Source organism: Equus przewalskii, chromosome 23 (genome assembly GCF_037783145.1).
Source record: "Equus przewalskii isolate Varuska chromosome 23, EquPr2, whole genome shotgun sequence".
Lineage (NCBI taxonomy): Eukaryota > Metazoa > Chordata > Mammalia > Perissodactyla > Equidae > Equus > Equus przewalskii.
This window is the reverse complement of record NC_091853.1, coordinates 12432679-12460324: the sequence shown is the minus strand read 5'-3', so window position 1 is coordinate 12460324 and position 27646 is coordinate 12432679. Positions and strand designations below refer to the sequence as shown.

Sequence of the window (27646 nt, the reverse complement as noted above, 5' to 3'; positions counted from 1 at the left end):
AATCTCATCATCCCTCTAGTCATTCACAAAGACCCCAAATTCACTATATTATCTGATCTCCTCACCCCCCACCACAAACTGAGTTACTACAAACTAAGTCCTAACAGTTCAACTTTAATATTTCTCAGATCCACCTTTTCTCTTACTCTTGGTGATTACCTCATTCAGAGTCTCGTTATTTCTTGCCTTCCTTAATACAAAGCTTCTTAACTGGTCTCTCTGCTTTCAGTTGCTTTCTTCATCAACCCATTTTAATCACTCTCTTATACTGATTCTATTGAAAACACCCTGCTCAAGACTTTCAATGGCTTGCCAGTGATTACTGTAAAATCTAAACTCAGGCATTCAAGGCTGTCAACAAATTGTTCTGTTTTTCTCATTTTTGTTGTTGTTGTTGATTTGCCTTTTTCACTTCATTTTCAGTTAACTGGTTTTACTCCACACATGCCTGGTTCTCTGCCCTTCTTTTCATGTGGTTCTTTCCCCTATGCTACTCCCTACCACCTCCCTGTCCAATCTGTTTTTATATAACCTTTCTATTCGTCAAGCTACCAAATGTATTTCACACGGGAAATTTTATAATTCCATCAGCTAGAATTAATTTCTTTAATTCTTTGAGAAACCACAGGATTTCTCTCCCTTTTTGGTTACAGGGATATCCTTATCTTTCTTATCTCACTATATTGTAAGCTCCTTGAGGCAAAAGTCTATCCATTCACTCAACACACCTTACTGGCTACTTTTGGTAGTCACATGTGACTGCTGAGCACTTGAAATGTGGCTAGTGCCAACGAAATGTGCAATAAATGTAAAATACAGACTGAATTGCAAAGAACTAGTATGAAAAGTAAACTACTTCATTAAATAATTTTTATATTGATAACCTATTAAATAATATTTGGATATATTGAGTTAAATAAATGTTATTAAAATTAACTTTATCTGTTTCTCTTTACCCTTTTTATACCGTGACTACTAGAAAATTTAAATTGCTCACATGTGACTCACATTATGTTTCTACATGATAGTGCTGCTCTCCATTCTGTGTGAAGTACTGGGGATATGGAGGTAAAAGAAATGACTATGTTCTTCAAGGAACTCCTGTAGGCTTTATCATGATCTACATTAAAGTGCCCAGCACAGCAGCTTACTCTAGTGGTTAATGCTTCAATTTCATGATGAAATCTGGAACTGCAAGTGAGTGGCCTAGTCCCAAGGACTACTGATTGGACTAAAATTAGTTATTGTTAAAAATTCTGGAGGTCTTTAAAGGCAGAAATTGGGAGTTATGGGAATTGGCAACTTTCTTCAAACTTCTTCAATTTTGATGCATGATAACAAATGTTAACACTTAAGACTGAGGTAATATATTTATATCATGATATAAATATCCAGCACTTTGGGGGAAACAGGTCACCTCAGGTCTAGTAGTGACAACCACTAATATTACTGTGTATCTCAGAGTCAGGAACTTGGGGGCCTGGGGGTAGCTGCATAAGCTGATGGGCTTTCTCTTTCTGTACATACTGTAGTAACCCACTGGTGAGTACCGCAGAGACTTCTTACAGCTGAAACTCAAACTTTAACACTCTAGTCAGCTACAACTAAATAACATGCAGAATGTGAGCTTCATTTGTTTGTCTTATGAGGGTGAACCAATTTAAAATCAAAAGGGAAAGAAAAGAAAACAGATGTTTTTCTTCTTCATACCCAAAGCGTCATGAAGATACTGTTGTCCCACCAACTTGAGGTATTCCTCAATGGATTTGGTGGCAATGGTGTTCTCTCTGAAGATCAAGACATCATGCTCTCCACATCGATCCACCTCAGACATCACCAAATCGGTCAGAAAATCCTGGTAGAATAATGTTCAGTCAGGCAGAAAGCAACTGAATAGATAATATACATTAGAAGAAACTGATGAAATATCAGACATCCTCGGAATGCTGCTTTAAAACTAAAGCTACCAGGGGCTGGCCCCGTGGCCGAGTGGTTAAGTTCGCGCGCTCCGCTGCAGGCGGCCCAGTGTTTCGTTAGTTCGAATCCTGGGCGCGGACATGGCACTGCTCATCAGACCATGCTGAGGCAGCGTCCCACATGCCACAACTAGAAGAACCCACAACGAAGAATACACAACTATGTACCGGGGGGCTTTGGGGAGAAAAAGGAAAAAATAAAATCTTTAAATAAAAAAAACTAAAAAAAAAAAACTAAAGCTACCAGATTCATTTGAAAGAAAAAAGTCAGTCAGGATAAAATCCTAGGTGTCACCACTCCTGAGTTTAAAATTCCTTCAAAGGTTTTCCACTACACTTTTGATAAAGGCCATAACTCTGAATGCGGTGTACAAGTCTCTATATTTTCTGGTTTCCGTCTACCTTCCCAGCCTCATATTGTACAATTCTTTCTGCATTCTGCTCCAGCTTCAAGGGCCTTCTTTTTAGGTCCTTGAATACATCAAACTCTTTCTAACATCCAATATCGTCTATTCATTACAAAGCTTTTTGCAAATGCTGTTCTCAGTTCTGCCCTTGCTCCTACCCTTGCTCTCACCCCCACAGTCATGGAGTTAATTCCTCGAATCCTTTGGATCTTCATTTGCACATCATTTCCTCAATGAAGGCTTCTCTGACCAATACTGCCCCTGAACCCCATTAGTCAGGTCCCCTTAATCCACACTCTCATAGCATCATTTATCTTTTTTTTCTCTGCACTTCTCACTGTAATTACACATTTATTTCTGTAATTACTTGATTAATATCTGTTTTCCCCAGAATACTGTAAGCCCCATTAGACCAAAGACAGTGTCTATTTTTATTCACCTCTACATTTTCAGCACTTAACAATTTCTGACACATATCAGGTTTTCAATATATAACAGTTACAAATTGGTTCACAGTATCAACGTGGAATTTCTTTTATTTGTTTGAGAGGAAGATTGGCCCTGAGCTAACAACTCTTACCAATCTTCCTCTTTTTGCTTGAGGAAGATGGTCCCTGAGCTAACATCCGTGCCAATCTTCCTCTACTTTGTATATGGGACATGCTCACAGCATGGCTTGATGACCAGTGTGTAGGTCTGCGCCTGAGATCCAAACCTGCAAACCCCGGGCTGCTGAAGTGGTTCACGTGAACTTAACCATTACGCCACCAGGCCTGCCCCCAATGTGGAATTTCCTGAACCTAACACGAACTTATCTTCTAGGCTGACTCTCTCTATCTCTCTCCATCTATCCATTTGTCCACCCATCCATCAGAAGAAAGGCATAAGGAGAAATAAAGCCCTTAAGAAATAGCTGCTTCATTTCTCAACAGTCTTAAAGAACTTAAAATTCAATGTTTATTGTTGTTCAGTATGAAATGAGATAATATATTTTTAATGTTATAAACTCATTGGATATTTCAAAGTCTCCAAAACCAAAAACAGAGGGGATATGCTGATTTATTTTTCTTTAAAATTAAGCATTTTGCACATTAATGGGATTTACTCTGGGGAAGCTCAATAGTGTAAAAGAGTTGTACACTTACGAATCACTATTAAAACTCTTGTGTCACAGGACAGGAAGAGACTTTGGGGCATGATGGCAACATTCTGTATCTTATTGTTGTGGTTTCCACGGGTCTATGTATAATCTGTCGAAACTCATCGAATTTTACACTTTAAATGGGTGAAGTTTATTATATGAAAATTGCACCTCAATAAAGTTGTTAAAAAAATCCTACATAAACCCTTGAACCTTGAGCAACTGAAGAGCAGAATGACCATATCCGTACAATTTCAAAGATGAGACTCAAAATTCCAATGACATCTCACCTCAAACTTATAGGCTTTTTTTTTTTAACACCAGAGAGCTCAAAATTATCATCGGTAAATTCAACCACAAGAATGATAAATCAATAGGAAGGCAGTTAGAAAAGGAACTAACTACTGAATATGTTGATATATTCTGATTTGTATCAAGAAAACTTAAAAGCACTTAACTTTACTGTTTGGTTCTAAATAAATTATTCTAGCTGTGAACTCCTCTAGATCTAAAATAAATTTTACCACAATCAATTTGCATATAAAATAATATAATGGAGACTCAGTCTAGTTAAGTGAATATGCCTCAAAGTTCAGGCCTATCAAAGACACTATCAATTGACTGGTCTTCTTCTTATGATTAGCATATTTCTCTTTTTCCATCTTCCTGAATTTTTACTTGTATCCAAGATGAAACAAGTTAAGGCTATCATGAAACAGCTACCAATTATATAACATCCCTTGCTATTTTAATTCAAAATTTAGATTTTAATCCTATGAAGATTCTTGATAACGCCCAGCATACTTCTGGAATACCTCCTTCTGTGACCAAGGGATATAGTCATCAATTAATCTTAACCTAAAATATAGTAAGGAGTAAAACCACAATACAACACACTCTAGAACTAAAGACAAACAATCTTGAACGCAGTGTGGGATTATCACGCCAATCCTACATTTATTTCATCAGACAATAAAGAGCTAGCTATGGTATCCATATTTCATACAAATGGAATTTAAATAAGTATTTGTTGGTCTCTCCGTTTTACTTTTTTAGTTTTATAATCCCCATCTTTTCTGATCGAAGAACTGCTAATAGGGTTCCTTCCTAATTCTTTTTTTCTGACCAACAGCAAAGCATATTTCTCTAATTTGGCTCTTTACAGTAAAACAAACATGTTTGTTTCTTCATAAAGTGTAGGGAAGAGATTTGGGGTAATACAATCTCCTTTTCCACTTACCTTGGCTCTGCCAGTACTCTGAAGAATGTGCACTAAGGCACAGGCTAATTCTTCTTTATTTCTCACACTAATTACTGGTTCAAGGACAGAACACAGCATGGTATAGTTGCTGGTGACAAATTCTGCAAATTCTTTGTATTGCTCCATAGGCAGAATGGTGATAGTCTGGAAACGTGATTTAATTCGAATAGAAGGTCCTCCCGTCTTTCCTTTGTTGGGTGTAGGTGTACTCACAGGATACCACTTTTCTACAAATTGGCGACCAGTGACACTGGCAGTGGGGATGTTGACTAGCCCTACATAATTATTCTTGTCTTTTTTCTTCTTTTTTTCCACATCTTTATAAATGTGAACTGTGATGCTATGAAGAGGTGGAAGGCTGTAGAATTCAAAATGTTCACCCCAGAAAATATTGTCTGCTTTGGTCTTGCTGGTTGTACGAGCGAAGAGGGTATCATCAAGGCACAGTTCACAGAAATATTTCTTTTTAGGGGCAAGGTCCTTGGCTTCAATGATCCATAAACGAAGAACATTTTCAGCTCGTCTGCAATTGTCCTATAAGGAAGTAACAAAGTTGAGTTTGAGAGCTGAAATCTCAGACAACATTTTCCTCTTAAAGTAGGTGATGCTGACTATGTGCTTTATTAAGAGTAGTCAATAAATAATAAAAGGGATTCTTACCTCATTGTTCACAATAATGGCAAGCTCTAAACAAGAATGTATCAGAATCTTAGAAAGCCACATACATTCTATTTTACTTCAGTTAAAAAAATATCTTGTCATGTAAGTTCTCATAAAGCTAGCCTAGCAGCAACTGGACTACTTTCAGCAAATAAAATAGAGGTAAGTAGTTAAGACACTTGTGTTCTAGTCCCATTTCTATCATTCACTAGCTTCTGACTTGGGTAAGTCACTTAACTTCTGAGTCTTCTTATCCACACTGGTAGCATGACAATATCTGCAACAAGATTATTTTGAGCATAAAATAGCATAATATGTAAATGTGTTTTAAAAACTATATAAAAATTAAGGTATTCTTACTGTATTTATCTTCTATCAACTTACTGCTTGCAGAATTATACATTTTTTAGACACACAAAGCCACTATTACCTTATTTGGTTGAACTGTCCTGCGAAGGTTTTCCATCCACTTATCTCTCTCTGAAGCAGAGTTACAGCTGAAGCATTTACTTCCACTTAAGTAGGTAACCTTCAACATAAAGATTAGAGATAAGTATGGGAAACCTAGTTGTATCATTTAAGAGTTAGGGATATGCCATGAAGATAAACCATACTACATGAAACCAAAACGATAAGTGCTAGTTTTGTGATATCTATATCTACATCTACATTGGCTTTTTGCTTTGTTATCTAGGTAATATGCACACTCATCTCCAGGTATGAGAACAAAGGCCATTGAGAATTCAGTTCAGGAAGCTAAAACCTGCCTACAATTCAAAAAGATCAAAAGTAAAAATCTTTCAGGCCACATCTTAAACTACCTGCAAATGAATATACTCAATTCTAAGTGAGTTAATAGAAAATAACTAAAAAAGGGAAGACAGTCTCTAAAATAGCTTATCAAATTTCTCAGGATTGCCTTCACTTACAATATTATGGAGGCTACTAAATCAAGGTGAAAAGAGTTACCAGTAATGAATTACTGTCTTTGGAATCCGTTTCTACTCCACTAGGCAACAAATCTGTTGATTTCTAGTCATTTATTATGTTAGCCTGGCAATTACTATCACTGTCCTTTAAAAATGAAACATGTTGTCTATATGCCTAGCAGCTAACACTGGGCCTGGTATACAACATGCTGAACCGAGCTCCACAAATATGGGAACCTTCAAGTGACTTTTATAGAAAAGAACACCAAGAAATGACCTGTCCAAATTGCTGAAATGTGCTCACATACTAACTCAATCTCAGATTATAACTTAATGAATCAGGTCAGATTATGTGGTAGCTACTAGCCACAAGTGGCTAGTGAGCATCTGAAATGTAGCTAGCCCAAATGGAGATGTGCTCTAAGTGTAAAATACATATCAGATGTTGAAGACTTAGTTAAAAAAAAAAAGAAGAATGTAAAAAATCTCATGGACAACTTTATATTAGTTATATGTTGAAATGATAATATTTGGGTTTACTAAAATTTAAAATTATGTATGTGGCTTGCTTTATATTTCTGTTGGATACTGCAGGTCCATAAGAACAGGAATCAAACATTTTTCAACTTCTACAGCATCTACCATAGGATTGATCACTAGTTACTTAGTAAGTTTGTGTTAATTAATCAAATCCTAACCCTAACAATTACATATATTATTTTAAAATTTAATTTGCAAATGGCCGATTGTGTACATCTAATTTGGGAGGGAGAAATTACCTCATAAAAAGTAAGAGTCATAATTTTCTGGTGAAGAGCAATTTGTTCTTTCAAGAAATTAGGCACCTGCAATGTGCCAGGGACTGGGCTAGGTGCAGAGGATTAAAAAAATAAAGAAGACATAGTCCCAAATCTCAAACTGCCCATGTTTTAGTTAGAAAAATTATGGTTTTGGTCAATTTCCTCAAGGAATCATTAAAATCAGGGGCTTATGCTTTCAAGAGAAAAATAAAAACATATTGGGTGATATCTTCATCAATATTAAAAAATTAAAATACCAATTTAATAAGTTGTTAATCTTGTGACCTCTGCTGAGAAGGTACTAAGAACCCATTTATCTTGAAGCAGACTAGGCTAAAAGGAATGAGAAGCCATCATTAATAACTTTATGTATAATAACTATTATATATATTAAAGTTTAATAGTTATATATATAACTTTATATTATAATAACCAATATAATTAGATTAATAGATTTCCAACTTTTTCCCTGTAAGTAGGTAGTTTTTAACAACTGAAAACCAGTTAAGATGATCAAATCATTAACACTACAGTAATCAAATCACAAAATCACTGGATAGAAAATCTTATCCAGTAAGACTTGTAAAACAAAATGCTTGTTGTTTACTCTTCCTTCTTTCTATACTTTTTTACCTCAAAGCAGAAGTCTTGTCCAAGGATGCTGCTATGGAGTGGTTTCACTGATACAGGCTCTCCTCTACCAAGATCAAGACACTCCACCGCACTGCATGGGCTCAGCAAGGATTCATGGGAACGTGACTCCTTTAGTTTAGGCAGCCCACGAGACCTACAAGAAGAAAAAGATATTTACAATAGTGTAACTACTTGGCCAAGGAGGAAATGAAGGTCTAACACAATGGAGGCTAACAACAAATGTATAAATGCCAAAGGGAAAAATAAACAAGGAGCAAATTAATAGTTCATCTATAACAATAATAACAGTAACTATATTCATGTGGCACATATAAACCATATACATTATATATTGGTGTGTGTACACACACGCACTGTTGTTTTCAATAAAGCACAAAGTGTACTATAATTTTACTAGATTCAAGAAAGCTCAAAGTTCCACCACAAACATTGTTTTTCTCCTCATTCCTATCTTTGAGATGGAGAAATATATACTATTCAAGGTTATGTTATACATTCTTTTTTATGCAAAGGTATTATCAAAAGAAATGTTATTTCTTTTCTTTTTTTTCATGTGATAGCTTTATCCTCTTCTATCATTGACAAAATAGTAGTGGCTGAATCCCCATTCTGTTTCTTTCTGCTTTGGTGGAATAAACAGACATACACACAGAGAGTCAAAGCCAAACTTTTCAGCACAAGACCCCGCCTTTCAAAAGGTCTGATTTCCATTTCAATATGGAATCCTTTTCTGGCAAGCTTTTGGTTCTATCCATGCCTTATTACATAAATATGAATAAAGAATAAAGTGCCTGGAAGAAACCTCCCACCCTCAAATGAAATGTTCAAACTCTCATCTAGAAGAACAGATCTTTGTCAACACCATTCAGGCATCCTGGTTGATTTTGTTTCCTAGTTGTTTAAAAAACAATACTAGGAATCATGATTCTTGTCACTACAGGAGCTAGTACTTCACTGCCTTCCCCTTGGAAGAATTAACGAAATCAAACAATATAAAGCAGAATATTCTTAAATCCAGAACTGGATAGCCATGCAGTTTTACTCAATAATTGTAGTATTTATTGACTGAAACACCCAGAGTTAAATACATATATTTGAAGCAGAAGTACCTAGTAATAGGGATAAAGAAATGTCTTGTGTTAAGACATTTGTTTTTGTAAAACAAACTAAATAAGCAGCTTCATTCACTTCCTTGAAATAACCACATTAGCATTAAAAGGAATTGAAATACTTAATGCCAGAGTAGCTTTCACTTAAATTATAAAGTAATGAGATAAAGGAAACTAGCACTAAAGGCTGCCCTTTCCCTTCTATTTCCATTCTAACATTGTTTAATCAAACTCCATACAGTAAGAAGCATCTGAAGCTTAGGATTTTAGTCCGTTCTTTCCACACTCAAAAAAACCAACCCCCATTTAATGGTTAGGCTGAAAAATGTGTGTTCTGATATTCAGCAGTCTTTTTAAGGTCAAAGAGACAATAATTATATTTACCATTGTTAATACAAAGCATGCGCAAAAGCCACTTAATGTTTTGTACATAAAAATATAACAATATAACAGCTCCACATTGATTTACTTTTGTTCTATTGGATAAGACAATGACATGTTATATACCATAAACACATCACATCATCTATAAATAACTAAACGCTAAAGCAATTTTATTACTTTAATGTAATTACCATACAGCCTTGCCCAATATGCTTGATAGGCAGCTGGGTCGAGGCAACAGGATACTGTAATCTTTCTTAAACACACAGAAAATAACAATTCCAGCCCATTTTTCCCAGGAAGAGTTCCTTGGAGGGGAAAAGCCTCTCATGCTCTGAGAGTGAGCCTCTCAACAGGAAAGATGAAGGCACATTTAAATAGAAGGAGGTATGACAAAAGGCTTATTACTTGTATTTTTAAAATTCTCTAGGAAAATATTCTAAAACATAAATTAATTTTATTTCAAATAAAATAAATGTCTACCTACATGAAGCAATTATACAGCCACCTGGCAGTGCAACCCCAAATCATGGTGGTGCCACATGTCACGGTATAGCAAGTCACTTTCTGAACTACATCTCAGAAAAGAACTCTCTGTTTAAACAAGAACCAATAGAAGTTGCTGCCTTCGGTTACCGATAACATCTTTGGATAAATGTTTTGCAGGTATAATTTCAAGTCTTCAATAGAAGCAGAACGGAAACACAAACAACAGAACTTGAAGTCATCTTCCAAATAGGCTGCAGGATAGGTAATATTCCTTCTTCTCTTCCTCAGGCTGCATCCAGCCCCTCAGGTAACACAAACAAGGTTCCTGGGCTCTAGGCTGGGCCTGTTGCCATGGTGCTACACCTATAAAGAGATTAGAGCTAAAGGCAGCAGGGAGAAGCTGCCGCTTGAAGGACTCAAGGAACATGCTCTGCAAACGTGACCATTTTAAGACAGAAAGGAAGAAACGGCAAAGCTCCTACCCACTCCCATTAACAATTTCTCAGTCAGAGGCTGTAGGAGAAAACTGAGGCAACTCTGGGGGTGGAGGAGAATCTCTTAACTCTCCTAGAGGACAAAGCTGAGAAGCTTTAGCTTGCTTCCTGTATGATTCCCAGGCCCCTACTAGAGAGTGCTGGCTACATCCCACCTTGCAAGTACAATCTTCCTCTCACATCTGTTCTATTTCTTTTGCAGTGCTTATCCTAGTTTAATATTCCTAGGTACTATTCTGCATTAACTTATTTGGTGACACATTGTCTTTTTCCCTTTTACAGAAAGTTGGATAAAGTTCTTTATTCACTGTATTTCTAACGCTGAACACATTTCATTTCAACACTCAGGTCTAACTTCCAAGTGCAGCCATAAACAGATATTACAACCAAGTCCTCAGGAAACAGGATTCGAAACTCTTTCTAGTTACTGAAATTTCAATTATTAATACATAGTTCAGAATCTCCTATTCAGCATTTATGCATGTATGCGTGTAAATACACACCTACACTCACATACCCATGAATTGAACACTAAAGTCACTAATATGTTCAACATTACACTGAATAAATAAGCAAGCCCTTCCTGTATTGGGAAGAAAGCATCTCAGAGAAGACAGAAGTAATTCCCAGAGAAGCAGGATTACAGTAAACAGGAAGATCAAGCGGCCTGGGAATGGCCTGGGGGGGAGGCATTATCTGTGCAACTATTTCCATATAATAGCATTAGTAACCCCAAATCCTCTCTAAATCATATTTACCTCCTCCTGTACCTTCATATGAATTGATCTTTCTTAGATCTGCTAAGTAGAGCGTTTTAGCAGCTTTGTATGGCACTACAGTTTACTTCTCGAATGGAAAGTAGAATGTGGATTTATTGAGAGAATGATACAAGTTTAAGACAACTCAGACAACTCTTCTCAGTCCAATCTGACAACAGTCTTCACCAAGGAACCCTGCCCCAAAGTGGATATCGAGAATCCCTTGACTACTGGCCCTTCCTGACTACTTCTCTTCCCGACCCTTGCACCCTCATCCCCAAATCCTCATCATCCCAAATACCATGTAAGAATAATTCAGGGCTGCAATATGATTATTTCTTGGTTTAATTGGGAAACTGCTTCCCAGAAGCAATTTTACTTCTAATTAAGGAACACCATATTCTTTACATTTTTGTTTTAAGGTCAGCAGACAATTTTGATTTCTGTGTAAACTTGAGGACCTCTAGCAATGTGATAGGTAAGGGTTAAAAAGGTAATTGCTTTGCTGATGAAGATTACCTGCTGCTTTTGACCTCTTTAAGATATAAACTGCAAGGCAGGAAGGGCTTTCTATTACTCACTACAGTGAATTGGTATTATATTGCTTTAACCAAATCCCTATCTGAAATCAGTCTTAAAAGACAAAAGCGAAGGGTTGGTGGATTGGGAGCCAACACACACACCAGTGGAAACACTGATGAAGAAAAAGAAAAAGGAGTCAAAGAACTCTGATTAGTGCAATGTTAAGTAAAACACAGCTGGATTTTTCTCAGCTTAACCATCCAATTTTTTTAAAAGCCATATTTCCTCCAAAGCGCCAATAGTGCTTGGATGTGCTAGCTCAATGTGCCACATGTTTACAGATTCAGTTCCATCAGTTCCAAATTTGGGAAACTTTTAATTAAAAATGCTTATTGCCACACAAAATCCTATACTCCAGAGCAGGTGAATTTCTGCTTGGCTTGGCAGTTAGGATTCCAGACCACTGCACTGAATTCTTGAAGAGACAGCTCAGCCATAAGCTGGGTGCAGCAATATATGCTTGTATTCACTAATATGTATTCCAAAGACACTTTATAACCTTGTTTGAAATTTCCCAGGTAGTAATTAACAAAATTCAGTACCCTAATATTCTACCAAAAAATTTACATAAAGTCTAATCAGTTTTTTAAAAACTGCATCTGAGATCTCACTTTGGGAAAAATGTAGCTTTACTTGCTCCTCAGATTTTATTGTTTTTCAGCCTGGTATCTGTGAAAACATAGGATTTCTGTTTTCTGTTTGAAAGAGTAGATCCTTTCCTGTACTGTAATTTTAAAGGTTTCCCTCCTTGGATTAAAAAATAAAGATAAATTAGAGCTCATTCACCAGAGTTCTACTTGTGTGCTAAAAAATGTCCTCCCTGAAGATCCTGACAGGCTGGTTGCAGTGATTTACCTGCTGCAGTTAAGGCCAGTCCCTACTGCTTATATTACTCACTGATTAGTACGTTAGTTTAAAGAATTATACCATACAACCACTCACACAAAAGCTATTTATGGAAACATAACACATCCTGCTAATCTTCCCTTTCTCTGCTCTCAGACTCTAGACAGGATGGTCTAACGAGTTCAGCTGCTAATGGGAAAGAAGAATATTTGTCAGCCCGAGTTGTCACTTAAAATGAACAAATTCATGGTAAGGAAATTTATCATCATAGACGAAAATGACATTCAACCTATTTTGGCACATAAACATGTATATATACACTGAAGGCAGACATAGAAGGAAGGCAAGATTATAAATATTAAAATGTGATCTGGAGGGCAGAAAACTCAACTAGCGTCCAGTATGACACACACTAGGCAACAATCTCTTTACAGAAACTACCATGTTGTAATACACCCTTTTCTTTTGTTCTTAAATTGCAAACGGAATGTAATATACCAGTGCCTGTTAAACAAATTAAATATAAACACAACTATATTGAATTTTAAAAATTCCATGAAACTAGATCAAACCACATTCACAAATCAACTCAACTAATACACTTACTAGTTAAAGAGTGAGTGGAAAGGCTAATAACTTTTCTTTCACTTTTTCTGAATTTAGTTAGACTTTTAGTCTCATTATTGCCATAAAATTAAGTATGAGTAAAAGGAGAATAAAAGAGAAAAAAACTGATGGAGTTCAATGACATGTACTTCTTAATCATTCCTAAACTCATGACTATTTGCTTTCACATTAGTTTCTCATTTGGCTGAATAAATGAAAATATGTATGAATCCACCTATCCCCAATAATTACTTGGTATACATTATGTGTCAGGCACTATACTAGAGATAAATGTAAGGAATACAACGGTGAGTACATGGTCCTTGTACTCAAACACAGCTTATAATCTAGTGAGTTAATCCATTATAATATAATGTGATAAAACCTATGAAAAAGGATGCAAAAGAGGCTCTGTGAGCACTTAGTAGGGGCCCTAGATCTTAAATTGGGGATTCAGAGAAAGTTTCTTAGAAAAAAGGTAATATGAAGTTGTGACTTGAAGGATGAGGTGGAGTTAGCTATATGCAGATGCAGAGGTAGTGAGAGTTCTAGAGGGAATGGCTAGCATGTGAGAAGGCCCGTAGTGAAAGTATACTAGGGTGTTTGAGAAAATGAGAGTTCAGCGGTGTGGCTCTGGTGCAGTATGGATGTTTGTTGGGGCTAAGAGAAGAGGGGTGGGGAATAATGAGGCTTGACAGAAACCATGATAGAACGTATAGTACTGTGGGTATTTCAACTTGATCACAAGACCAGTGGACATAGAAAGGTTTTGGGTGGTGGAGAGGGAATGACATGATCAGATGTGTGTCTCAGTAAGAGTACTTTCTCTAAGGAGTGGAAAAAGTGAGGGGTACACAGAGAGGGGAGAGAAAAAATGAAAGACTTAAAGACTAGTTCACAGATTATGGGGTAACCTGAGTAAAGATCATAAACTAGAGCAGCAGAAGAGGGGAAGAAGTAGATAGAGTTGAGAGATAATTAGGAGGTAAATAGGCCTTAATGACGGGAAATGTTGCAGGTATCAGGGAGAGGGTACAGTCAAGGATGAGCCACTGGGTAGAAAGATGATGATGTCTTTTACAGAGATGGGAAATGAGAGGCAATGCTTTTTGAGGAGAGGGCAGAAATGAAAGCAAGTGTTGGACAAGTTAAGTTTGAGGTTCCTGTGGGAGTGTGCTACAGAGTGAATGTTTGTGTACCCCTCCCCCCCCCAATTTATATTGAAATTCTAATCTCCAATATGATAGTATTTGGAGGTGTGACCTTTGGGAGGTGATTAGGTCGTGAGGGTGGAGCCCTCATGAGTTGGATCAGTGCCTTTATGAAATAGACCCTGGAGAGATCCTCAACCGTTCCCCCATGTCAGGACACAGCCAAAAGTCAGTCTTTTGAACCAGGAAGCAGATCCCCACCAGACAGTGAATCTGCTAGAGCCTTGACTTTGGACTTCCCAGCCTTCAGAACCGTGAGACATAAATTTCTCTTGATTATAAGCCATCTATAGTCTATGGTATTTTGTTATAGCAGCCGGAACGGACTAAGACAATGTGAATTCTGAAAGAGAACATGCAGACCAAGAGAAGGTCCTAAGAAAATAAGCTGAGGAATACTACCACGTAAATATACAAAAATGACAAAAGAGACTTAACAATTTGAAAGACAGAAAGAAAACCAGGAGACTCAAGTATCATAAAAGCCCAAGGAAGAGAGCTCTCAAGAAGGGTGGACTGTCCATTGCTGTAGAAGATCAAGTGTGTTGAAATATTTATGGTAGACACCAGACATATGAACCGAGAGATAATTGGAGACTTTGGCAAGAGCGGTTTCAGGGAAGTCATGAGGACAAAAATGAGATTGCGGGGGGCTGAGAAAATGAATAGGAAGTGAGAAAGCAGAGACTAACTCATGAAGTCGGACAGTGAAGGGGTGGCAACTGGGAAATAACTAGAAGGAGACATAAGGCTGAAATGGGGTTGTAGGAGGTTTTCTTCTAATTAAACATTTTTTCGCCTTAAAGTAATAAGTGCTCTTGGTAATAAATTCCAAGAGCTCAGGAGGATAGAAGGTGAAGAATATAAATAAGGGTACTTCCCTTAATCTCCTATAGAAAATACTATTAACAATTTTTGTGTCCCCTCTCATAAATAGTTTATACATAGACAACCAAATACACACACACACACACAAATGAGATTCTACAAAACCTTTTTTCCTTAACACTGTATTTTTGACTCTTGTCCATGCTGGAACATATAGATATAACTCACCTCTTTTTAGTGACCACAAAGTATTCCCTTATATAGGTCTGGAGTAGTTTAATCAGTCCCTGATGACCACTTAAGTTTTTCTTTTCTTTTTTTGTGATTACCACCCAGGTTTAAAAAGTATCTCAGCACATATATCTTTATGTACATGTACTCATATGAAAGTGCTAGATCAAAGGGCATATACATTTAAAATTTTGATATTGATAAATTCTCCTCCATAAAAGATGGCATCAATTTAAACTCCTACCAACAGTGTATGTTTCTATATGCTATCACCAAAATGGGACATGGCTGAACTTCAAAAATCTTTGCCAGTATAATTGATAAAAAATGGTATTTCATTATTTAATATGCATTTCTTTACTTATGAGGTTAAGGACATTTTAACATGTTTATTGGCAATCTCAGTTTCTTTTTCTGTGAGTTAAGAACTACTATATCATATTTTAAACGATTTATAATGAATGCTCTTTGTATAGTAAGTAAATTAGCACTTTTCTGTCATATTTCTAATTGTTTTCCCCAGTTTATGCTTAGGAAGAGTTCTTTCATTCTAAGACCATAAGAAATCTAGCTATATTTTCTTTTAGTGTTTTTAACTTTTCATCCAATCCATTTGGATTTGAAGGGGAAGGAGGAATGAAAGGAGTACAGTAGGGAGTTAGCTTTACATTTTACCAAACTGTGGAAATATTATGACCATAAATTGACTTATTAATTATTACTGCATAGTATTCCACTTTCATTAAGAGGTGTTGTTTGGAGTATGTTTGTGTGTATGTAGGTGTGTGTGATTTTTACCTTTGATTTTTCCTTCTTTCTCAATGACCTTCTCGGAAAGTTATGATTCCTATCAACACATGCAACAAAGGGTATAATGGAAAAGTCACTGAACTTGGAGCCAAAGCCCCGCACATTCACATCAGCTCAACTGCTCACTAGCTATGTGATGAGGAACAAATAATTCTTTCTTTCTGAACCTTGGTTATCTCATTTGTAAAACATGGATAATGATTTCTCTTCCTATACATCACACAGTTATTATGAGAATCAAATGCAACAATCCATCATTTCAGAAATATCTCATAAACTACAGTTCCATACAAATGGGACTAATACCATAGACATAGAGCTTTTTTACAGTGATATGACATGCAGTAGCTCATGTTATGTAAATTATTCATCTGGTTGAGATCAGGATAGCTATTTTCTTGAATATATTCTTTGCTAGAAGAACATGAAAACAGAAGGAATAAATGTATGGAAATAATTTTTTTCTATTAAGATAAAGCATTCTAATGAATTTAAGATGTTATCACGATACAATAAGAAACTTTAACTGGACTACAGTTCACAAAACTAAGGGACTTTTAATTGGACCATAGCAGTAAACATTGGTAAGGGAAATTCTATAATCTATAGCTAAACTGTATTGATTAATTAGTGGCCTGGAATCCAATAATTTCTGAGAAGTTGTCATTCTATCCAAGTACATCATATTGAAAAAGATTATTGTTTATTATCTAGAATTTGTTTGGACTCTTCCCTTCTGTTTCAGGCCAACAAAAATTAAGTTCCTTAATAGTACAGGCGTTGTACTAAGGAATGGGATAGAAAGATTGTTTGTACCCTCAAGGAGTTTCCAATCTGCTACAGTAAGCGGAGACATGAAAAGATAAATTCAATAGAAAGTAGTTAGTCCTATAATACGGGATATGCAGTTGGCCAGGGTAAGTACGTAGGGTAGGTGCTTAGTTTAGAATGGTGTATGGGAAGAACAAGGAAAAGAAGTCAGGGAGCACATGACTCCTGACTTGGGTTTTGTTGCATGAGTATGAATTAGAAGTAAGCCTGACAAAGGACAGGGTGTAGGAATAGGAAATGATATTTGGGATAGAGAGGGCAGCAAGCTCAAAAGCAGAGAAATACAAAACAGTATGGTAAGTAAATGACAGACCTTTGGTAGGAGTGGTAGGAGATAATGCTGAGAGTTAGGGAAGCACAGTGTTATGTTGCATTTTGTTCATTATGCTAAGGACCGTAGATTAATGAAAGTATTATATACATATGTGATGAAATATTAAAACTGAAGTTTCAATTGAGACACTAAGATAAAAGAGATGTTGTATACCACAGTGAAGTACCAGATAAACTGTAAAACAAAGGAAATGTTTGGAACCAGTTCTATTACCTTGAACCCCTCAGAATAAGACTATAAAAAGTGGTTAGAGAATAGAGAAGGGAAGGGATTTTGTGAGAGAGATTTTTCGGAGAAAGCTGTGAGGCTCAACCTCCTGTCCCCTATGGGATATGGGTATGGAATGCAGAAAGGGTGAAGTGTGATTTTATCTGGGAAATCTAGATGATGAGAAATGACTAACTGCTGGTGGCAGAGCCTGAGAGAGTTGATGCTTTTGGATTAGCCCGCACTCCTAGGAGGTTTGTCAGGGCAAAGGATGTGTGGATATCTCCTGTGGACTAGAGGACTGCAAGGGTGAAGAGACCACAACTGCAAGAATTCCTTCCTAGAAACTGCGAAAGGAGCTGCAAGTGAACACCTGGAAGAGAAATGTACCTGCCAAACTCAATAAAACCATAGGTGATAGCTCCTCAGAGATGAGACATTTGTGAAGAATTCCCCAAAGACCCTATAATAGAAGAGTCAGCTTTAAACATCTGCCAGGCTCAGGGAGTGTTACGGAAGGCTAAGATAGTACTAGAACTTTCTTACCACCGTTCTCCTTTCTGTCTCCCCTTGCCCAAAAACTGAAGGGCACCTAAAACCATGCTTATTAAGCTAAAGGGGAAGAATAGACGAGGAGAAAAGTGGTAGTTTACAATACTTGCTTCTCCAAAGGCAGGCAGATTCCCTGTAATTGGTTTGGCTGGGGTAGGTTTGCAGGTTTGATTAATATCTTGAACTAAAAGCCAGTAAGTTCTGAGTCAAGACCTTTTATTTACAGGAACCACAGGTTAAATAAATGCATCACAGACCTAAATAAAAAAGCTAAAAATCATAAAACTTCTGGAAGAAAACATAGGTGAAAATCTCTTGGGATACACGTTAATAAAACCTGTAAACGTTTTCTGGTGGGAATGTAAAATGGCACAGCTACCCTGGAAAATAGTTTGGCAGTTTCTTATAAACCTAAACATATACTTACCATACAATCCAGCAATTGCGTTCTTGTGCACTGACCCTAGAGAAGTGAAAACTTGCATGTACACAACTGTTTACAGCAACTTTACTCATAACAGCTAAAACCAGAAACCACCCAAATGTTCTTCAGTGGGTAAATGGTTTAACAAAGTCTGGTACATCCATACAATGGAATACTACTCAGCAGCAAAAAGGAATAAACTATTGCTAGACGCAACAACTTGGATGGATTTCAAGGGCATTCTATTTAGTGAAAAAAGCCAATCTTAAATGGTTACATACTCTATGATTCCATTTACATAGCATTCTTAAAATAACAAAAGTATAGAGATGGAAAACAAATTAGTGGTTGCTGGGGACAAGGATGGGTGTGGGGAGGTGGGTATGACTATAAAGGGGCAGCAGAGGGAGTTCTTTTCTAGTAATGGAACAATTCTGTATCTTGATTGCGGTGGTGGTTACACAAATCTATACAGAGGATTAAATTGCACAGAACTATAAACACACAAATGGTGCATATAAAGTTGGTGAAAACTGAATAAAAACTGCAAAAGTCTCTTCCAGTTAATAGCAGACCAGTTAATAGTACTGTACCAATGTCAATTACCTGGTTTTGATAGTATACTACAGTTAGAAGATATCCCTACTGGGGGAAGGGTTTGCAAGACTTTAAAGTACTATTTTTACAACTTCTCGTGAGTATATCAATCAAAAATAAAACATTAAAAAATTAGTTCTAATGAAGAGAAACTCAAGAAGTTGAGTATATTGCTTCAAAATTCCCCCTACAAATGAACACCACACTTACTTTTCCTGACAAAGAACAAGCAGACTATTTTAAAGCCGTGCTTTGTCAGTGAGCCTCAGAATTGAGGACATTACTGTGAAGGTTTTCGTTTGAAGGACGTTTGAAGGAGGTGGGAAATTCTACTCCAGGTGCTTCTCTTTACCTCAAGACTGGTGAATTTAAGTAGCACTTCCAGAGCAGGGTTGGCAACCTGACAGGCATTCGAATCCTGGAATGCCTGACAATGTAGTACGAACGCTGTTTTCCAGCATTTCCTAGTTTTTTCAAACTTTTCAAAGTACATTTGAATGAAAGGCATAAACATCAGAGTCTTCTCCTGTCCCAACATCCTCCCACTATGACATGTCTTTAACACAAAAATGCTGCCAATGTTGATTCTAGGAAATCACTTTACTGGCTTTTATCCCATTAGATGGCTTTGGAACAATGATGACTTTGTGACATCCTACTGATTTTGCCTCTAAAACGTTTCTCCTATCTTGTCTGCCTCTTCATTCCGACTGCCACTACTCTCCTTAGAGCCTTCATTATTTCTTACAATAGGTTTTTGCTAACTGGTCTTCCACACTTAGTCTCTGCAAACTAAGTCATTTGAAATTTCATTGCTGAATTAATCTATATACAGCACAATTCTGATTAGGTCATTTCCTCACTCAAAAATGTTTAAAGGCACTCCATTGCTTACACAATAAAATCCAAACTCCTCAGTCTGACATTCTAGGACCGCCTTGTGTATGGAATATTGGGTCGAAAATAATTTCCACTCAGCATTTTGAAGACATTGCTCCACTGACTTCTGGTTTTCCATATTTCTATTGAGAATTCCAATGCAATCATCCCACTCTTCCTTTGTACGTAACCCATTTTTTTCTTTCCAGAAGCTTTTAAGATTTTTTTTAAGCCTCAGTGTTATATCTCATGATGATGTGAATTGATGTGTATGTGGCTGGGGGTCCTTTGTCTTTGTTAATTTGCTCTGTTGGAACTTTGGTGGCCTTTCCCATCTGGACATTTATGTTTTTCCATTTGAGGAAACTTTCTTGTATTATTTCTTTGACAATTTCCTCTCCAAAGTTTTTCTATGTTCTCTTTTACTAGAATCTTCTGGATTGATTTTCTCATTTTCTGTTCTACTTTCTGGGAGAGCAACTTGACTTTAGCTTTTATATTTTTAATTTCCAAGCTTTCCTTTCTTGTTTCCTTGATGTTCCTTTTCTTATAACACCTTGTTATTGTTTCAAAGATGCACAATCTTATCTCTTGAAAATATTCATTATGCTTTGAAGCTGTTTTTGCCTCTATGCATTGTCTCTGGATTTCTTCTGCGTTCTTTTTTCTCTCTCCTATTTACTTGTTTTTCTCTCTTTCATGTTGGAGACTTTCCTCAAATATGAGGAGATTCTTGGCTATCTGCTTATATTTAAGAGTAAAACACTAAAAAGGCTCAATGGAAGCTTTGTGGGCCGGATTGGAGCTTATAGACTGATGAGCTTCACTGAAGAGTACTTCCTGGCCAGCTGTTTTTTAAAAAATAATTTAACATCTTTATTGAGATATAATTCACATACCATAAAATCTACCCATTTAAAGTGTACAGTTTTCAACATATTCAGAGTTGTGCAATTATCACCACAATCTAAGCTCAGAACATTTTCATCAGTCCGAAAAGAAACCTCATGTTCACCAGCAGTCATTCTGCATGCATCACCTCCCCATCCTATATCCCCAGCCTCTCGCAACCATTAATCTACTGTCTCTATAGATTTGCCTCTTCTGGACACTTGATGTAAATAGATCACACAATTTATTCTCTTTTGTGATTGGCTTCTTTCACTCAGCATAAAGTTTTCAAGGTTTATCCATGTTGTAGCATGTATCAGTACTTCATTCCTTTTTATGTGTAAATAATATTGCATTGTACGAATATATCATGTTGTGTACATCCATTCATCAGTTAAGGGACATTTGGGTCATTAACACTTTTTGGCTATTATGAATAATGTTGCTATGAACATTCATGTACAAGTTTTTGTGGGGACATATGTTTCATTTCTCTTAGATATACTTAGGAGTGGAATTACCAGCTGGGATTATAATGGGGGAACAGAAATGTCGGTATCTGTAGGTCTTTTTATGTGGGTTGGTTCAGTTTCTCAAATTGGCTATCTGATAAATGTAAGCCTGATTGCTGGCCTTCTAGAGCAGGGTGGGAGCTGAACCTTTCCAGAGTTCTGAGGGTGGGTGGGTAAATCAACCTCCTTCTTATGTCAGAGACTGCTAGCTGTCCTCCTAATGTCCATCCCATCCTCCTTTCTTAATAACAAACTCTTGTATTATTAGGGGCAACAATGTACCCAGGCATGACATTTCCCAGTCTCTCTTGCAGATGAAGGTGGCAATGATACATGAACAGAAGTCACCAGATGCGGTTTCAGGGAAATTGCTTTAAAGGGAGATAACTTAGCTGGAAGACAGTTGTCCTTTTATGGGCCCCTCTTTTCTGGTGCCGGAAACACGGATGCTATGGCTAGAACTTCAGTAACTACATTGTGTTCACAAAGAGATCCTTGAAGATGCTAAGGATGGCAAAGGAAAAAGCCTACACAGAGCCCTGGCCCCTTAACCCTTGACTGCCCACCATCACACTTCTTTTACATAAGGAAAAAATAATTTACTTTGTTTAAGCCATTATTATTTTGAGTACCTGTTAATTAGGAGCTGATCTGAATCCTAAGTGATGGATCTTTCCACAATTTCCTTCTGCAGGCAACTACAGCTGATCTTCCTCTAATTTTAAGTAATCTATCATTCAGATTTCTCCTAGTTTCATCAAAGATGGAGTTCATATTTCTGTTTCTTATACTGAGTAATTTTTAAGACAAAAAAAAGCAGAAAGATCATAGTGCTATAAGGCTAGAAATTAATTACAAGAAAAAAGCTGAGAAAGGCACAAAGATGTGGAGACTAAACAACACACTACTGAACAAGCAATGGATCATTGAAGAAATTAGAGAAGAAATAAAAAAATACCTGGAAACAAATGAAAATGATAGCATGCCATACCAACTCATATGGGATACAGCAAAAGCTGTATTAAGAGGAAAATTCATCGCAATACAGGCACATCTTAACAAACAAGAAAAATCCCAAATAAGCAACCTTAAAGCACACCTAACTGAACTAGAGGAAAAAGAACAAATGAAGCCCAAAGTGAGCAGAAGGAGAGAAATAATAAAAATCAGAGCAGAAATAAATACTATTGAAACGAAAAAGGCAGTAGAAAGGATCAATGAGACAAAGAGCTGGTTTTTTGAGAAGATAAATAAAATTGACAAACCACTAGCCAGACTTACAAAGAAAAAAAGGGAGAAAGCTCAAATAAACAAAATCAGAAATAACAACAGACTCTGCAGAAATACAACAGATTATAAGAGAATACTACAAAAAAACTATATGCCAACAGAATGGATAACCTAGAGGAAATGGATAAATTCTTGGACTCCTACAATCTCCCAAAGCTCACTCAAGAAGAGGCAGACAATTTGAACAGACCAATCACAAGGAAAGAGATTGAAACAGCAATCAAAAACATCCCAAAGAATAAAACCCCAGGACCAGATGGCTTTCCTGGGGAATTCTACCAAACTTTCAGAGAGGATTTAATACCTATCCTTTTCAAGCTATTCCAAAAAATTAGAGAAGATGGAACACTTCCTAACACATTCTATGAGGCCAACATCACGCTGATACCAAAACCTGACAAGGACACCACGAAAAAAGAGAACTACAGGCCAATATCACTGATGAACACAGATGCAAAAATTCTAAACAAAATTTTGGCAACCAGAATTCAGCAATTCATCAAAAGAATCATACAACAGGATCAGGTGGGATTCATACCAGGGACACAGGGATGGTTCAACATCCGCAAATCAATCAACGTGATACACCACATCAACAAACTGAGGAGTAAAAACCACATGATCATCTCAATAGATGCAGAGAAGGAATTTGACAAGATCCAACAGCCATTTATGATAAAAACTCTGAACAAAATGGGCATCCTGGTGTGGACATGGCGCCACTCATTAGGCCATGTTGAGGCAGCGTCCCACATGCCACAACTAGAAGGACCCACAACTAGAAGATATGACTAGGTACTGGGGGGACTTGGGGAGAAAAAAAAAAGCAGGAAAAAAAAAAGACAACGACTGGCAACAGTTGTTAGCTCAGGTGACAATCTTTGAAAAAAAGAACAGACAAAACTAGTCGTTGGTGGAAAAAAATTAGGATAATTCCTGTGGAGAGGTGGGGTATGGACTGACTGGAAAGGAGAACAAGGAAACTTGTTGGAGTCATATTTTCATAGAGGTCTGTTATACAGCTGTATGCATTCATCAAAATTCAGCAAATGAAGATTTGTGTTATTATACTGTACGTAAATTTTAAATCAAAATAAAAAACTAAAGAAACCATGAACTCTAAAAAAAAAAAAAAAAGCAGAAAGGTTTTTACCTAATAATTTAAAACCTGGAACTTTACCTTTCCAATCTTATTTCCTATCTCACCCCCGTACATACCATGAACTAGTCAGCATTTCTCTTCAGGCTTCATAATGTCCTCTCTCTGCTTTTGTTCACTATTTCCATTCTGAGGAAAGCTCTCTCCCGGTGTCTAAGTTCAAATTATACCTGTTCTTTAGGGTTCAACTCATAGGCCACTGTCCTCTAAGGTCTTTGCTGATCTACCCAACAAGAGGTAATGTCACCTCACCTCTACCATTTCCTCCTGGACATTTACTTCTTTCACTGAACTCCTTGAGGTTGGGGGCTGTGTCTTTAGTTCTCTATATTCTGTTGTAGCACATGGCTTTCTAGTCTGTACATGACTGTTGCACATTAGACATGTTACTGTAAATCAAGAAATTTGATTTTTAGAAATATTAATTATTCGGCAAAATTTCATTTCTTATGGCTATGTCCCACAATTTCCCAAAGGAAATTCTGAGTTTAAGGATCATTATAAATTGAGCCAAAAAGCAACAATGCTAGCAAATTTCATCAGGGCCATATAGCAGAGTTTATGACTTGCAGATCATTGGCTAGTCAAATCTGGAGCCATTAGAGTCTTTTGGATCAATCAAATCTGCATGCTAAAGTACTCTATGGTATTTTGCACAGAAAAGCTTACTGATCATATGTAGTAAATCTGCTTTAGATGAAATTAACTCATTTAAAACTATTTCTCTGGCATCTTAAAGTAGTAACTCAGACTTCAACAGAAAAATTTTATCTTTTTAAAATGTTGTGAGTGCAGATAAAATTTGTGGCTATCAAAAACCTTGAAGAATTCAAAATATCATGATCACTACTTCATTATCCTCTAGATACTTCCAAACAGAATATCTCCTCCTCTTGAGGAAGAGAGAGATAAAGTGATTTGCACAGCATCATAATGAGAAATTTCCTGAGAAATAGATCTCTGGCTTCTTGAGTTCAGTGTTCTGGACAAAATTGGCCAGGCAAGCTATAAAGAAAAAGATTGACTCATTGGACCAAATGAAAATCTAAAACTTCTATATAATTTAGAGACGTGATTTTAAAACACAAGAAACAGACAGGGAGAAAATTTTAGCAACAAGCCTAAAAGTGGCGTATAACCCCTAGTCATAATAAAGCACTACTCCAAATCATAAGAAAGAGGACAAAAAGCTCAATGGAAAAATGGGCCAAGGAATTTATAGGCAAGTCATAGAAGAAAACATGTGGAAAGATGTTCAGCTTACTAAGCATTAGGGAAACAGAAATTAAAACAACAAAATGCTCCCTATTCTGCCTTTTTTTGAGACGGGATATAGCAGAAAGGTTAAGAATGTAGATTCTAGAGCCAGACTTCTTGGATTTGAACCACAGCTCTCTGCCATTTGCTAAGCTGCACAACTGACTAAAGTCTCTGTGTCTCAGTTTTCTCATCTTCAAAATGAGGTTATGATAGTAACTACCTCACAGAGTTGTGATGATTAAATGAGTTACTTCACATAAACTGCTTAGAACAGTGCTGGCACTTAGTAAATACCATACATGTGTTTATTACTACTACTCATCCACTATATTGATAACATGTAAACAGTTGTTTGAAGGATAAAAGTAATCTTAATCTGTTGGTGGGCATGGAATTAGTACAGCTTTTTTGAAGGACTATTTGATCAAATGTGCATGCTCTGCAGCTAACAGTTCTACTTCAGAAATCTGACCCAATCACATAGGGACAGAAAGGTACACGTTCAAAAACGTTCATTACATCTCTATTTCATGCTGACAAAGGGGAAACAATCTAAATAACCATCAACAGAGAAGCAAAGTATGTATGTTAGAGAAAACTGTAGCATACTAAGAAGGTATCTGTTAAAGAGTGATGTAGATTTACGTGTACTGATGAATAAAGTTGTCCAAATTATTTATACTAAAAAGTAAGTTACAAAGTAATATGTATAATATGATCTCACTTATACGAAAAATTTTTAAAGAGGTATGAAAATATACAAACTGTTAATAAGGTTATTTATATGGAGAGATGGGCAAAGTGAAAAGGGACAGGACTGCACTGCAGAGGCTAAAATGCACTAGCTACATCATAGCGATAGGAGAGACTCTAGGAGAATACAATCTCTTGCTAATTCAACCTAAGAATTCCCTTAGGCTACCTAAAGCAAAACCGAAAAGGATTGAGCACTTTGTCTGAAACTTAAAAAGTGATATTTAGTGTAAGTTTAAATAATAAAGTACACTATAAAAAATATCTCCTTGTCTCCCAAGTTTACACCTGATGCTGCAGAGTTTAAGAAACTGGTTATTAATTGGGATATTGGGGGTTACTGAACTGGGTTACTGAACTGAGCTTTAGTTGCTGCACAACATCCTTCTTCTTAAGAACCAACATTCTGAAAAAACTTGTCATTGCATTTTACTGACATTTATTTATAAAATGCTGTTTTGAATTCTTACAATGATGAAAGTTGTAGAATAACAGGACTCTAAGGAAAAGACATGAGATGAAAAAAATCAGTTTTTTTATGATTACCTTAAAACAGAGGTATAAAAGAGGTAATTAACAATACAGTTACACTGCAAATTGGACAGACTTGCAAATTTCACAGAGTCCTCTAATGTGGATCAGGGGTAAAAAGACCTGATAAAGCAGTAGTCTCTCATTAACTCAGTATGGGGGACAAATTATTTCATCTAGAAAAAAGGAAAGTAATTCTCTGTCTGGCAAATTTATAAATCTATAATCTGCCATTACAGAAATTATAATCTATATTTCTGTTTGTTATAAGATAACTTCTTACTAAAAGAAAAAAAACCCAACTATAAACCAGAGTATCAAAGATGAAAGGCAGACATGAGTTCAAATTCAAGCTCTACTACTTACTAGCTGTGTGCCCTTGGGCATGTTTCTCAGTCTCTTCTGCCTTAGTTCCTCGTCTGTAAAATGAGGGTAATAATAGTATCTAGGATTGTATTACATGAGAGACTACATTAAAAATGCTTGGCACATAGTAAGCATTCAATAAATATTGGTGATATGTCAAGATACAAGTATCATTTCCTAAATTTGGAACATTATGAAGACATGAAGTATTAAAAATGTGTCCTAGCACACATTCAACAATTTTAGAAGATCGTTATCCTTAGTGAGCTATGCATTTGAGATTTACTCAAGCTGGCAGTCCTAATTATTGAAATCCAGGCTTCCTTTTCATACGTGTCTTCTAGATGTGATGGCAAACCAATAAGACCAATTCCATATGCTGTACACAAAGAACAATGTAGCAGTGAAAAACATGGATTCTGGAGCCAAATTACCCAAGTTCAGATCCATTTTTGCTACTTACTAAGCTGTGTGACCTTGGGCAAGATTACTTAACCTCTCTGTGCCTCAGATTCTTCATCTATAAAATAAAAATATTTGTCTCATAGGGTTATTATAAAGATTATACAAGATAATTTATATAAAGCATCTAGAACAGTGCTCAAAAAATGTTAGCTATCATCATCATCATCCTTTATAGTCATTCTACAAAAGAAAGATAGACCTCTGACCACTAGCACTTGATTCTATAGAAACAACACAACTAATTCTTAAATTAGTTCTTCTGTATTCACACACTCCCCAGTATTATAACATTCTTAAAACTGGTTGGGTATTTGAACCAACATTTTGTACCTTGCCTCAATATGAGTAAGACAAAAAGTAACCTTTGTATTAGATCTTTCCAATTGCCATTGATGCAAAATTAGAGATCAAAATGCCTT

The 27646-nt window shown here is 36.5% G+C and overlaps 1 protein-coding gene across 18 annotated transcripts in view; it reads right to left on the bottom strand.

Moving 5' to 3' along the window:
- RASAL2 (RAS protein activator like 2) overlaps window positions 1–27646 on the bottom strand; it is a 366259-nt gene that overhangs the window by 32784 nt on the left and 305829 nt on the right. For all 18 annotated transcript variants that reach the window (XM_070591621.1, XM_070591624.1, XM_070591622.1 and 15 more), the window contains 4 exons: window positions 7808–7961; window positions 5876–5974; window positions 4765–5319; window positions 1711–1855 (listed from right to left, as the gene is read on the bottom strand). In XM_070591621.1, coding sequence (XP_070447722.1) covers window positions 1711–1855; window positions 4765–5319; window positions 5876–5974; window positions 7808–7961 — 953 coding nt within the window. The remainder of the gene's footprint in view (window positions 1–1710; window positions 1856–4764; window positions 5320–5875; window positions 5975–7807; window positions 7962–27646) is intronic.